This window comes from Stegodyphus dumicola, chromosome 1 (genome assembly GCF_044657685.1).
Source record: "Stegodyphus dumicola isolate Sdum_Otavi_A_Nest chromosome 1, ASM4465768v1".
NCBI classification, from domain to species: domain Eukaryota; kingdom Metazoa; phylum Arthropoda; class Arachnida; order Araneae; family Eresidae; genus Stegodyphus; species Stegodyphus dumicola.
In genome coordinates, this window is record NC_140768.1 from 212,172,659 (window position 1) to 212,187,938 (window position 15,280).

Below are 15,280 nucleotides of genomic sequence, written 5' to 3' on the forward strand. Positions count from 1 at the left end.
TCACAATTTTGTCCAAAAACCCATATCCTTCCGTTTGGTAACGTTGCAGAAATGCAAATACACTTTCAAAACGCTTTGTTCCTCCGTTAATAGACGTGGCACCCACCGAGTACAAACTTTACGAAATTTAAGGTGATCGGAAATAATTTTATGCACACTTCCATGAGAAATATCCACTTCATTTGAGATTTCGTCTATCATTATGCGTCTGTTTGCAAGAATGCATTCATTCACACGAGCAGCGATTTCCGAATTTGTTGCAGTTGATGGTCTTCCTTCGCGCTTAGCGTTGTCAATATCTGTAGGTCCATTCTCAAACATGTTGCACCATTTCGCGATAGATTGACGTGACATTGTATTTTCACCATACGCTTCATGCAACTGCCCATAAATTTCAGTGCAGTAGCATCTTTTTGCACACATAAAACGAATCACTGCACGCATTTCCAATTTGGACGCTATTTGCAGCTGTCGAGACATGTTTGCAACTGTTTATCAAAAAAATTAAACTTGCCTCGGGATAGCCGCTACATCAAGCGATAAAGGTACATGTCTGAAGTGTTGCCACACAGTGTCATCCAAATAGTCTTAGACGAAACATATTTACGCAGTAGTGCAACAAACTTTCTGACCGACCTACGTACATACTAATACCACTTTCTATAGCTTGATATCTGCAGGCACCAAGCTTTATTCTGATTATCTGCTTTAAATTCTGAACATATGAAACATAATATTATTCACGGTTGTTTCTGCTTACTCAGTGTCTTGAGATTTTCTCTATTTCACCAAGGGCACACTTTGCGTGTGCTAGAGGTCCACATTGCCCAGGCACAGACCGCTGGTTTCTTCAGGTGCCAGGTTCTTGTATGTACACAATGAAAGTAAAATAATGATCCGTGACGCCTTCCTCGCCGCATTAGCAGAAAGGAATATCCCTAAGTCTGAATCTGTTGAGGTATACTAGGGATGGTCCATGACCTGTCAAGAACTGTGTTAGGCTAGTACGGTGGGTCTTTATTTCCATGTTAACTTTTAGCAAGCGGTATGTCCTTCTTCCTACCTCTGACTCTGTCCATCTGCTTTTCCAGTTTTGTAACAAACTTGTCCGCTTAATGTAAGACCAAGTTTAGTTGGTCGTTCTAATAAATCCATGCAGTTGGCTGCGTGCTTGGCCAGCAGGTCAGCGGTTTCATTGCCCTGAATCCCTGCATGAGTGGGAACCCATTTTAAAGTGGGACTTTTTGAGATAGGCATTGCCGGAAGCTGTTTCTGAATTCAGTATACCAAAGGACTCCGGCTGTTTTGACCTACGATAGCCGCCAGATTTGACGCCGAATCGCTGAGTACCGAGAATTTCTGCTGTTAACATGTGTTCGCATACCTAATCGTAGAACTGATAGCTAGAAGTTTTGCTTGGTATACCGAGTTGTTCAAGTTTAGTTTCCCCTTTCACTCGAATGTTACAACACCATTTCCAGTCTACAGAAGGCGCTGCCCATGCCGTTCTCCATTTTGGAGCTATCCGTGAAAAGATTATTACTGTTGCTTTGAATGTGTTGGTCGTTTACGCCGATACTGTCGGAGAGATTAAAAGCAGCTGGATGAAAGTTATTGCAGATGTTTTGCTCTTCGTAATCCTAGTGGTGATAACTATGCCCCTAGGGTGTTGAAGTTTGACCCATCCTGGTAACCCTTACGATAGTTGCCTCCCTTTCAACTATCAAATTTAGGAAAGGTATGCCTGCCAGTTGTTGTAGGGCTAATGTCTCTGAATAGAGAGCAGGGATCTTCTCAGGTGTGAGGTAAGTTCACCAGTTCAGATTGCCGCTCCGTAAGTTATTACTCTTTCTGTAATGGTTCTATGGCATATTTTTAGTAGCTTAGATAAAATACCCCATTTATGTGAAGTCATGAGTCTCATGTTGTTGCTTAGGATGCTAATTCGAGTGTTAAGATTTCTGCCGTGTGGCACCCAGGAAAGTCTTTTGTCGAGTATTAGCCCAAGGTATTTCAATTGCGGGAAACATTGCGTCTAAGCTGCCTGCTGCATCCAATAAATAAAGCTTTAGTTTTCTGTGCTGAAATCTCTGAAGCTTATGTGCTCTGGCCCACTGGGAGAATGGATCAAGACAGTACTGAGATCTCATTTCGAGGTTGCTCCTTCCTGCCACAACTAGCATAAAATCGTCCACGTAGGCTATAATTCGAGCATATTCTACGCTCTCGAAATGCAGAGTTTGACACTATAATCCACAGGGTTGGTCCAAGGCATGAACCCTGTGGGCACACTCTAAAGACATTTTTGACATAAATGTCACTGTCTGATGTTACTTGTACACTTCGATCTTGAAGGTACGAGCGAAGGATGGTAATAATGGCTCTGGGGCAGGCCATGTTGTGCAGCATATGTGTTTTTTTTTTGAAGTTTGAGTTAAGAAACGTTAACCTGTGAGGTAGCAATGGAGAACTTATGATAAGAGAACATCAAAACATATGGTGTTTTAAAGTTCCAAGAAGTATGCAACTTCTTTCTGTTGTAGCTTAGCTAAACATTCAGGCAAAATTTCGCAATCTTTGCGTTTCTGTTCGTAACATCTCGTAAGTTGTTCGTAACTAAATCTCATTTATAGCTTTCATAAATATCTCAGATGTTAAATTTTAACATTCATCTTTCTTTCTTTTTCAGTCCAAAGGGCATTAGCCCAGAAGGCCCGGTTTTGGCATTTTGCGTTGATTCACTTTTCAAACTGTTGCCACCAAATATTACAGCCCTGTATTATATTTAAAGAAACTGAATAATGAAGAATCTGCATAATTGCGTGCATGTTTCTCAAATTGTGATAAAAACAACGGTACCTAGAGCAATCAAATTTTGAATAATGTAATCCTCCACTGAATATGGGCATCTGGAAGCCCTAATTTGGAAATTGTCTTATTATCTATTTCATATTTTGTCAGAAAGAACTTTTGATTAACAAACTTAACGATTTCAAAGCGATTAAGGGCAACGCTGTACGGGAGCAAAAAATTATCTCCAGCGCGCGAGACTGTGTATAGAAAATTCTAAAAATGTGCGCATTTTAAAATTATTTTATGTTATTGCTGTTCAACTAAATTTTATGATTTAAGTGCGAAGAACATGATATTTAATAAATAAAGGTAACTCACAAGACGTTAAAAAAGCGCCTTTGAACGTAATGTTAATAATCTTAATATTTTTTCCTATTTTTTTTTTTTTTTTTTTTTTAAATAGTAGCTCTTGCAGAGGTCATGGATCTATGGGGAATGTGTCGCGCTAAACAGTTAATACAAGAAAGTTGAGTTCCTTTTAACCGCAACCACCAACCTGTCAATTTAACCGGTCGAACGCCAGCAAAGCATCCTCTGAAGTCTGGGTGTTTTTAATATCTTTGAAAATTTAAATAATCACGTTATTCATGTAACATTGTAACTGTTTATTTACGAATGAATGCTACAATTCTTAAATTGTGAATTTAATTTAAAGTTCCAATTATGACTGAAATAATCAAGAAATTTAAACCGGTAAGCTTGTTTACGTTTAATCTGGTATTTAGATGTTTATGTTTAATTTAGTACTTAGATTTTGCAATTTTCTGTTTTAAGCGTAATATTTGTATTCATCAATTAGGTTTTTCTCATGCAATTTACAGTATGTATCGATGTAAATAATCATGGTATTGTTGTTTACATTCTACCTCCATGATTTCGAAAATCTCTTTATAATCAGTATTATAATTTTTATTCAAAATTTATTTTTCCATTGATATAGAAATGTTATTAATTTTACATATCATACCTCTAAGTTTATGGAAACAACGCTTGTTTGTTTGTCTTAAGTTTTATTTCTGATAGCTAAATGCTATGAGTGTATGGAATTTCCATGTTTTTCCTATATGTACATTAATATAAGCCATTTTTCATTAAACAGATCTCTGCAAAAACATCTTCCCATCTAAGAGAGTGCTTTGCTATTATCAAATAACCTAATGTAGTTTTAAAATTATAGACTGAGAAGTAATATGTTTGCAATGCATCTACATAAGTAATAGAAATTTACCATTTCAGCAAAACTTATTTATATTCTTTTTCATAACATTAATTTATTAGTGCTCATGAACAAGTAGTACTTAGGTGCTGATAATCGACAAATTTATACATGCCTTTGTGAATGTGGTAACTTTAAAATTTGTGTTCCTAAAATGTATGTCAACTTGTACTGCTTAGGCATCTGGTAAACATTTTTATAAACTTACTAATTGCTAAACTTTTTCTCCTTACCAAGCTTATGCACTCAAAAATAAGCTCATGTATTTGTTTTTAAATGCAGAAATATTCAAATTGCAATTATTAGTGACAATAATAACAAAAGCAACAAAAAATATTATGACCTGTTTTCCTCGGGGCTGTTGGGCAAAACATTGCAGGTTTAATAAAATTTATGATCATGTCGTTGTTGGCCAAAAACTGTGAAACTAATAATGTGATGCAATGTATGCTTCCTTAGAAATCTGGTATCTGGTGTTCAAAATATATTCTTTATTGACAAAACACTAGATGGTAGAGATTTCCTGACCTGAGTTTTAAAAAGCCCGTTAACTCCAGGTGACAGTAAACAAGGTTAGGGTTACGAGCATTAAGACAGGACGGCCAGGCTATAGCTTTTCATGAAAAATATAAGACAACATCAGTCTTGACAAGCTGATCAGTGGAAATCACTCTCCCCACCTGAGAAAGACCTTTACAATATCTACCATATAGCAATCACGTAGTTCGAGACAGACTTGAACTGTTACGGTCTGTACACACCTGAACAAACTAGTGAAGAATTGGTAACTCGGTACTACTTTGGTAGACAGTTGTATGGATTTTGGCGAACGATATGACTTACGGTAAACCCATTACTGGACAAGTTATTTATGATAACTGATACTTTGTTGTCATTTTATTTTTAAGATAATGCATTCTATTATGCATAACTTCCGTGTTTTAATTATTATTTATGCCTTCTAAATATTAAAAATCAATTTAATTTTGCATACTTCGAAATAAAAAAAATATTGTTAAAAATAATGGATTAATTTTTTGATGAACACGTTATTTTTTAAGATGGCAGGCAAATGTAAATAAATGCATTTACTACTAGTGTAAAATACTAAAGGCGCACAATGAATTGGAAGTTGATCTGTCAGCACTATCCTTATCTTCGGGGCAGATGTTTCTATTTTATTTGTCTTATAATTCCTTACTAAATGTAGTATTTCATCTTGATGTACTCCATCTTTGATATGATTTAAATCAGATTCCTCATCATTATAATTCACTTCCGATAGTGAAGAAAGTGACACAGAGGTTATTGAAAATGAAAAAATTTCGATTGACAAATTAGTCGGTATTCTCGACACAGCAATTATAGGACTTGAACAGCGGAACTTAACCAAAAATTATGGCAAGAATGGCGTCAAAAAAAAAAAAAAAAAAAAAAAAAAAACTAGCAGGTTGCTGTAGCTGGGTTGGTTGTCAAAAAATCACCAAGTTACCATAATGTAAAGATTTACCTACTAAAGTAAGGCTAAATTATTATTTTCATATAGCAAAGAAATAGAATAAAAACACTTCTATAAAAATATTGCACCATCTCTCAGCACTATTCTTATCTTTAGGGCAGATGTTTTTATTTTATTACGCTTATAATTCCTTACTAAATGTAGTATTTCATCTCGATGTACTCTGTCTTGGATATGATTTAAATCAAATTCCTCGTCATTATAAATATCACGAATACAAATAAAATGGTTTTCTGGTTGCAATTTTCTAATTTTGACTACACGTAATGTATGCTTTACGCATGCACGTGTTGAAAGAAATGTTTAATAAAGTAAACAAATAAATATTAAGCTTTTTTTTTTGTAAATTTTGATACCCTTTAGATCATAATTGCTCTTTATTTCATAAATTACAGTTTCTTATTTTTAATTTTATAATTTTTGCATGCCATCTTACTAGATTTAAACTGACGATCTATAATCCGGAATCGCCGAAGTCCCGACGAGTCCGGATTAAAGACTTTTGACTGTATTAATTTTGAGAGCTGTCACTGTTCCATGCTATGTAAGAATTTAATTTGCCATTTAAAACTGTATGTTGCTTATGGCAAAGCAAATGATTTAAGAACAGTAGCATTCATTTTGATAATACAGTAAAAAGTCATTACTTCGGACACCCATAATCCGAAATGATCTATAATCCGGACCTCAAAGCTACAAACTGTCTGCACATGAGTCGCGTTGACGCATGCGCATAGGCATTTACGCATGCGCGTAAGACCTTTACGGCTGCGCATATGCGTGTGTGCATGTACATAATACGTTTACGCATGCGCGTTTAATGTATAGCGGATGGTATAAGCTAAAATTATCTAATTATCTATTTCAGTTAATGTTGCAGATTGCATTGTTCCTTAATCTTCGAATTGGATTCGGCTTATTATTTTTTGCAGACTGTTAGAGCAATTTTATAAAAGTAAGCTTGAACTTTCGATTATGTCAAATAGAATTTCCAATGCTGGACCCGCCAAAGGATCTGCAAAGCCAAAGCATGTTTCGATGTCCATTAAACAAAAAGTGGAACTGCTGCAAAAAATGGTAAAGGTATGAAGAAAGTGACAGAGAGGTGATTTGTTTCTCTAACCATTCTGAAACCTGTTTATCAATTTCACGCTGCTCTGCGGAAGGGGGGGGGGGAACATCGCGAGCCGCAATGAACTGGAAGTTGATCTGTCAGCACTATCCTCATCTTCAGGGAAGATGTTTTTATTTTATTCGGCTTATAATTCCTCACTAAATGTAGTGTTTCATCTCGATGTACTCCGATATAATTTAAATCAATTTCCTCGTCATTATAAATATCACAAATACACATCAAATAGTTTTCTGGTTGCAATTTTCTAATTTTGACTATGCATAATGTATGCTTTACGCATGTGCGCGTTGAAAGAAATGTTTAATAAAGCAAACAAATAAATATTAAGCTTTTTCTTGTAAATTTTGATACCCTTTAGATCATAATTGCTCTTTATTTCATAAATTACGGTTTCATATTTTTAAGTTAATAATTTCTGCATGCCATCTTACCAGATTTAAACTGATGATCTATAATCCGGAAAAACCGATAATCTGGAATCGGCGAAGTCCCGACGAGTCTGGATTAAAGACTTTTGACTGTATTAGAATTTATGCCATTAAATATTTACAAATTGGAAAAATATTTTTTTAATATTGTATTTCTTTACTATAAAGGTTATTATTAACAGTGGAGCAGTTTGCTGTTTTGTAACTGATGCATTGCTTTTCTCATTAAAATTTATGCTTAAATTATACTTCCAATTTTTGAATTGTTTTCAATCTTAATTTGTGTAGACTGCTGAAAATTCTCATTTGCTTGCTATTAAAACCAAAATAGATACTTATCACCCAGTAATAACTGAGGGTTTGAAGTTGTTGCATACTGAATACTAATTTTGGTTTTATTTATATCAGCATAACAGACTGACATAATGAGGTTTTTTGTTGTTTTCTCTATGTGTATTATAAATAATAGCCATTGTCCCTTTAAACGTCATTAATGAACATGTACCATTCCTGAGACAAGTTATCTTCGTATGTTTTTCATAATTACCTATCAGCTGATGATGCTTGTTGTTTAAACAAAATTGTTTTATCTGATAAATCAGGACTACATTTCAAATAATATTAATAATTTTGTTATAAATATTTTTTTCAGAATATAATGATTATTTTTCAAGATGTTTAAAAGTTTTATCCATTCTAGAATTTTAATAGCTATTTTGAAATTAGATTTAAAAAAATTTTAATTTTTTATACAAGTATTATATATTAGAAAAGAATGAGTTATTATCAAATAAATATGAATTTTTTCCCAAAGCGAATTTGTAATTAAAAAAAAATTTTATATTTTTATTTTCTAACAGTGTTGCTTACTTTTATTGTTGTCACTGAGTTTTGATTAAATCAAAACTGTTTTTTGCTTTTGAGGTTTCTTGTATAATATATATATATTTGTGTGTGTGTGTGTGTGTGTGTGTATGTGTAAATATACGAGGGTAAATTGAAAAATAAGTTTCCCCTGTCGACTGTAGTCAGAGTTGTGTATGAAAGTCAAAAAATAGAATGAGACATTAAAGATATGACATACCTTTTTTTTTCCACATAGGTACCAAGTACATTGAGACATTTCTCATATCGCTTGATAAGCTTCAAAAAGCCCTCCAGGAAAAAATCAGGGCTTTGCATATGGAAGAAGCGTTGAACGGCTATGGGCGAAAGGCGACACAGCAGGAAAACGCGCAAGTCACCGATACACCATTGGGTAGAGGTCGCTGCAAATCAAGCAGATGGCGCTGTTGCAGTGCCTGCGCAAAGCGGAGACCAGCCTCTCATTTGAGCCCCGGTAGGTATGGAGAGAAGATGCGTTTTGAATTCGTGGTCAAAGGAGGAAGTGAGAGTGGTTATTCGCTATGAATGGGCACGTGGAGTATCAGGAACAGAAATTCATAACCGCCTTGTGGAAGTCTATGGGCCAGGTGTGATGTCAAAGCAAATGGTGTGGAGATGGTGTCACACATTCAGTGATGGACGTCAGCAAGTGGAGGACATACCGAGAGCTGGACGGACGTGCACGGCCACTACAGTTGCAAATGTCAGGAAGGTGGATGACATGATTAGAGCGAACCGGCATATCACCATCGATGAAGTAGTGGAAGAACTTGGAATCTCACATGAGCGAGCTCAAAACATCATCCACGACATTCTTCGATACAGAAAAGTGTCAGCACAATGGGTGCCCCGACAATTGACCTCGACACACAAGGAACAACGCATGGGGATCAGCCTGGAACATTTCGTGCGTTACCATGAAGATGGCAATGACTTTCTGTTTCGGATTGTGATGGGGGATGAAACGTGAGTCCACCATTTCACGCCAGAATCGAAGGCCGCATCTATGGAGTGGAAACATCCGTCATCATCTGTCCGAAAGAAGTTCAAGACAACTCCCTCTGCAGGTAAAGTGCTCCTCACAGTTTTCTGGGATACCCAAGGAGTTTTGTTGCTGGACTTTTTGGAGGTTGGAACCATCAATGCTACGCGCTACTGTGACAGCCTGTCGAAATTGAAAGTGGCGATTCGGAAAAAGCGGCCTGGCCTTCTCACATCTGGCATTCTGCTGTTGGATGACAATGCCAGACAACATTCGGCAACGGCAACGCAAAACCATATTGCAACTCTTGGTTGGGAGCGCCTACACCATCCGCCATACAGTCCTGATCTCGCACCAAGCGACTTCCATCTGTTTCCGGCTTTGAAGAAAAATCTCGGGGGAAGGCACTTTGGAAGCAATACTGAAGTGAAACAAGCCGTTCAACGCTTCTTCCATATGCAAAGCCCTGATTTTTCCCTTGAGGGCTTTTTTAAGCTTATCAAGCGATATGAGAAATGTCTCAATGTACTTGGTACCTATGTGGAAAAATAAAGGTATGTCATATCTTTAATGTCTCATTCTATTTTTTGACTTTCATACACAACTCTGACCACAGTCGATGGGGGAAACTTATTTTTCAACTTACCTACGTAATAAATGGAACACTTTGTGTAATTATAAATACATGTATGCTTGTTTGATCATACTAATGTATATGATTTTGGAAAAGAATGCTGAGTAGTAGCTTCAGTTGATAGCTTGTGCTTTCAATCTTTCTATCTGTTTATATTATATATAAAATAATAGAGGAATTGCAGTGTAATCAAGACATTCAGAAAAACTGTACATATAGTATTAGTGTAGAGTACTAAAAACTGTATACTAGTGCTGTTTATATATGCTACTAAAAATAGTTTATATACAGAACTTTAGAAAACTGTTTATATACAGTCTAACTTTGCAGTTATAACTGTTTTATACACAGTACTAAATTCATAGCTGCAGCTAATTCATTCCAGGATATATACCGCAGATCATAATGAATGCTATACAGAACAAGATATCCATGAACATGTATAATCTTGACAAAGTTTAATCGATAAATTTGGCACAAAAGGATATCAGTATTAATAAATAATAAAATATATTGTGCACTATATCACTTCATATACTGTGTTTTTAAAATGTACTTTCCAAGATTTTTACTTTTTCACTGATGGATAACAAGGTAGTATCATGACTTCTCTTGAGTTTAGAAGTACTGGTAACATCACTACTGTTATGCCTGGAAGCCACTGTGATTTAAGTGGAAATTTTTTACATATGAGAACTGCAATAGAATGCTACTAATTTGAATGAGGAAGTTGTTAAAAGCAGAGTTGTGAGAAATTTAAAGTGAATATAAGGTATTTTGACCACTGATAGCATTGTTACTTGCTGATATTTTTATAGTCAGTTTTCATCGTGGTGGTGGGGGGATTGGCTAATAAAAGTGCGGTTCTGAGGAGTGGCCTATAACCTGAAGTTCTGAAGATGGCCTTTTCATTCCCCTTCTTATTTGGTTAATCTGTTAGGAAAACATAGGCTCATGAATATCATGCCATCAATACCATGTGAATATAATGATCAGCATGTATCAGTAGCTGTGTTTTATGTTTTACATTTGGTAATGGCTGTTTGTCATTTGACATACATTTTTGAATCACTTCTAAGGAGCTTTTTTCCTTCATTGTGGATTAAGAATAATTGAAACTCAAAACTGAGGTCTTAGATACAGGAGTGTTATTGTAATCACAGATACTCACTACAATATTTAAAACTGTAGATATAGAATCCTCAGATATGGGGTTTGACTAATGTAAAATTGTGTATAGGAATAAGCATTCTAAAGGTGAGATGTGTCCATATAAGGTGAAATATTTAAAGATTATGCTTACATCCTGTGGCTAAAAATCAAGAGGAGGACAATAATTCTCTTAGCTTCTAATTTAATTTTGTGACTCTATTTCTAAACTGAGGGTTGAGTTTGGCTTCACTGCTGTCAGTTATCAGATTTCAACTTCAGTACTGTTGGTAAAAACTTAACATTTAACTCATTAGCATCCATTTTTCTTTTATAGGACAGCAGATTTTATCAAAATTAAACACTGCTTGAGAATTTGACAGACCTCAGACATCTGAAATTTTATATAGAGTTGAACATTTTATTAACACTCAGAACTTTAGTTTACCAAATGAGAATGCACTGATCTCTTCTTCTGAGGATCTGGAGATTCAGAAACTGCCATTTAATGAGAATTGCTTGCTAAGGTGAAATGTCCATTAACTTTCTGATTGGCAAGCTGTATAATATATATATATAAACTTAAAGCATCTAAATAAATTAGTAAATTGGAATCGACATATTAATCAATTTTTATGAAGCTTTAATTTATTTTCCCCTGATAAGTTCTGAATTGGAGTTTCAATACAAGGAGATTTATTTTCATTTGTATGGTTACCCTTTTGCAATTTTATTTTTTGAAATTGTCATACTGTGAATTCTCTCTTCAATTGAATTAGCTTTGATATTGTGTTAAACCTCTTATGCACAGTTGCAATTATTATATTATAGAGGAATTGCCTTGCATTTATTTCAATTTACTAATTTATTTAGATGCTTTAAGTTTATTCTACTTCATTTCTGCAGCTATAGCACAGGACATGTTTAAAAAACTTTTTTATTCTAATTTTTTAATTTTAATTTTTAGCCTCTTTACATATTCTTTTTAGATCAATGACAATAATTATTTGGTTTATTAATTTTCTTTTTTGAAGTTTGAATTTTTGTTATTCATGAATTAAATTTAAATACCTTTCAAAATCTTTTTCATGATTTAAATTCAAGTCCCCTTAAAAAGCTATATATGGCCTAGAATATTTTTATGATGTTTTTAAGAAATCATATATACATGCATCTTGAAATATGCCCAAGAAATTAAGGCAATATGTTAAAACCGAGGTGTAAGTACCAGGAGTATTTTGGCATTAAAATCAAGAAAATATCTCTTTCTCATAGCAGTTTGGGAGAGATTTGGGCTTTCTTAGCAAAATCATATGGCGTTCAGTGGGTTAACAAAAGCTCCATTGTATTAGAAAAATAAAAGATATTAGTTTCCTCATTTAGCAGATATTGCTTTCTTGGTATAATCTTTCTTATATAATGAATAATCTGTACTATATATGTATGTATGTTCCTCACATTGTGGAAAAACAGTTGCACCTAGAAGCACCAGAGTTTGAACATACATAATCTTCCACCCAAACATGTGCACTTCCAAGCCTAAGTTTAATTTTTTAATTTTTTTATTTTATGTTTTGTGTGAACTCGAAGAAATTTTGATTAATAAAAGCAGTGTTTGGAACTTGACAAAGTGTAAGCTATCTATCTAAAACATTTAATCGGTACACTCAGATTTAAAGGAATGTGTTGCTACTGCTAAAACAATATATGGATCCTCCATGTACCAGCACATTGCCATTAATAAAAACATGATATTTAACCTTCCGCATATGGCCCCCGCAATTTCCACGGGATACGAAATCCGTTTCGTAATATGGGTAGCGTGAAAATAGTGTGCGTAAGTTTATTTCTCATATTTTCAATATGGATCTCGCTTTTCCTTCGTATAGTCTGAGAATATTACAATATTCATATTTCACATTTTGTTTTGCACCTAGATAGCACTACATTTTTATATCATGTATTTATTGTTTCTTCACAGCCGAACACGATTGACGCTGTTGCTTCTTTCATTGTGGAATAATAAGAAAATAGTAAATATGCTTAGTTCTTTTCATGATGCGTCATCTGTATCAATTTATTCAGGAATGGCAAAAAAAACTAAAGCCAAAAGTGATTTATGATTATAACTTTACTATGGGTGGTGTTGACAAATGTGATTAGGAGGTGTTTTACTACCCTAGTACCCGTAAACAACTTCGTAAATATTACAAGAAAATATTTTTCCTTATATTGGATCAAGCAATGTGGAATTCATATATATTATACAGAAAAATACAAAAAAAATCCCTTCTTGATTTCAAGCTAGCTGTGATCGTGAAAATCTTTGACAAATACTCTTCTGCTATATGCTTATCAATACGGTCTATTGATGATAGTATGAACTTTATTTGCCTTGTAGAGAGACATTTTGCAAGCCACATACCAACAAATTCTATAAAAAAGGTACTTGGAAAGCAACGTGTGGCGTGTTACTCCAAAAAAGACAACAATGGGGAAAATTTTATTTTTTGCAATCTGTATTAAAAATCCCTTATTTTAGTTTATCTCTTTACATTTTATTTAATTTTAATTATTTAAATAAATAATAATTAATTAATTTATATTTAATTAATTGAATAATAATGATAGATATTAATTATTAATATTGATTAAATAATTATTAATTAATTTGATAATAATTAGCTATTTAATTTTAAAATTAGTAGTGATTTTAATAGTTATTTATTTATTTACTTTTATTCTTCATTGCTGGCTTTCTTCCGCAGAACTCCGGCACTTCTAATTTTAGAAATTAAGTCCTGGTGAGCCATATTGTATGTTTTTTAAAAATTAAAAAATTAAAAAACTATTAAAATTCCTGCATTACACTAATTTTGTTTATAAAGATGTGAATAGTAATTAATGAAGATAGGGAAGGGAAAAAAAAAAAAAAAAAAAAAAAAAAAGCATATTTCAGGACCAGAATGCTTCAAAATCGAGCCATACACGAAGGGTTAATTATTCTTTCACATTCAATCTATCTGCTATTGATTAAGAAACTAAATAATTTCAGAGGAAGGAAGGCATTTCTGCATATTTATTATCAATAATTACTAAATATACTTATTAAATTGTTATGCATATTTTTCTTTTTTTATAATAACTCTTTTAGGTGGCTGGCCATGCGGGCAGTTAATGTGCTAAAAGAACTTCAACAAAAAATAATTTGGTTGCAAATAAGTTGAAAATTTTATCTGAAATTTTAAAAGAATACTTTGAAGAGAGAAATGGCTGTATTAATTAAAATAAGTTTAATTATTTAAATAGTAAATGCATTTACTTTGGCATGTAAAATGAAGAGTCATGCAACTAAAAGTCTTAAAGAAGCTTTAGAGCTCAAGTTATGATTGTATATAGAGTATTATAATGTTACAAATTTTGTATTTAGATAGGTAATTTCAGTAGAATTATAATTAAAATTTTTGTATTTTTCTGTGTAACGTAACGTGAAACACATTTTAAGAGAAAAGTATGCCGGAAAATTAAAAATATTGGCCCACGTGGCATTTTAACATATAGTAAAAATTTATCAGTAATTTGTATTGAAACTGAATAAATATAATTGACCAGTTTATTAGCTATAACCATAATTCCACACTCTTATTGCTTTCCAGTAATTTGGAGAAATAAAAAGTACGTACTAGAAATATCTCGCGACTGGTTGAAAACTGTGAAAGGCCGAACAGAGAGCATCTGCTCTCAGTTGCTTAGTTATTGTTGTTTAGTTCCACCTGAACTAAGGTATCTGAGTTAACTTTCTCTTTAGATGCGTTTTGTATTGTGTTGTTTATAACGTTCTTAGTAGTTGAATCGTGACTACTGATTATACTGTGTGATACTGAGTACACTTGTATGAATATTTCTCTAGAAAATTCCAGAGTTCTAAAATATTTATTTTGCTAAAAATAATTTTTCTTAATCAATTATTGGACATGTGCATTCAATCTTTTACGAACCCATATGGACACAAAACTTTTTGGTGTAATAAATGGGATTGAATGCCAGTGACAAGAGCGATGGAAGAACAATTCAAGCAGTTGCTTAGTTACTGTCGTTGTGAGTTGTTTACTTCCATGTGAACTGAGATATCCAAGTTACCTTTCTCTTTAGATGAGCTTTGCATTACGTTGTATTTAACGTTCTTAGTAGTTCACAGTGGAACTACTTATTATATTTATTATAGTGTTTGATACTGTGTACACTTCTATGAATATTTCTGTTTAAAATTCCAGAGTTCTGAAATGCTTCTTTTGATAAAAATACATTTTGTTAACCTATTATGGAACTTGTATACTCGATCCATTATGAACTTGCATGCACGCAACAACGTGTAATCATAATTCATATTATACTGAAAATGTAAATACGCATGTATTTTATACGTAAGATATTCAAAATGCAGTTGATTTTGTTGCCTTAATATTGATTATGTGCTTT

General features: G+C 33.5%; 2 protein-coding genes across 2 annotated transcripts in view; one reads left to right on the top strand and one right to left on the bottom strand.

The window, feature by feature from the left end:
• Window positions 1–480, bottom strand: LOC118203507 (protein GVQW3-like). Its single transcript, XM_035375789.1, has one exon. It carries the CDS (start codon window positions 478–480, stop codon window positions 1–3), a length of 480 nt encoding a protein of 159 aa, XP_035231680.1.
• A 2,870-nt stretch (window positions 481–3,350) lies between these two features.
• Papss (3'-phosphoadenosine 5'-phosphosulfate synthase) overlaps window positions 3,351–15,280 on the top strand; it is a 132,230-nt gene continuing 120,300 nt past the window's right edge. Inside the window, exon 1 of the mRNA XM_085825178.1 lies at window positions 3,351–3,546. Coding sequence (XP_085681304.1) covers window positions 3,517–3,546 — 30 coding nt within the window. The 5' untranslated portion in view covers window positions 3,351–3,516. The remainder of the gene's footprint in view (window positions 3,547–15,280) is intronic.

Coding starts and splice junctions, on each gene's coding strand:
- LOC118203507 (XM_035375789.1), bottom strand. CDS start 480: ATGTCTCGACAGCTGCAAATAGCGTCCAAATTGGAAATGCGTGCAGTG.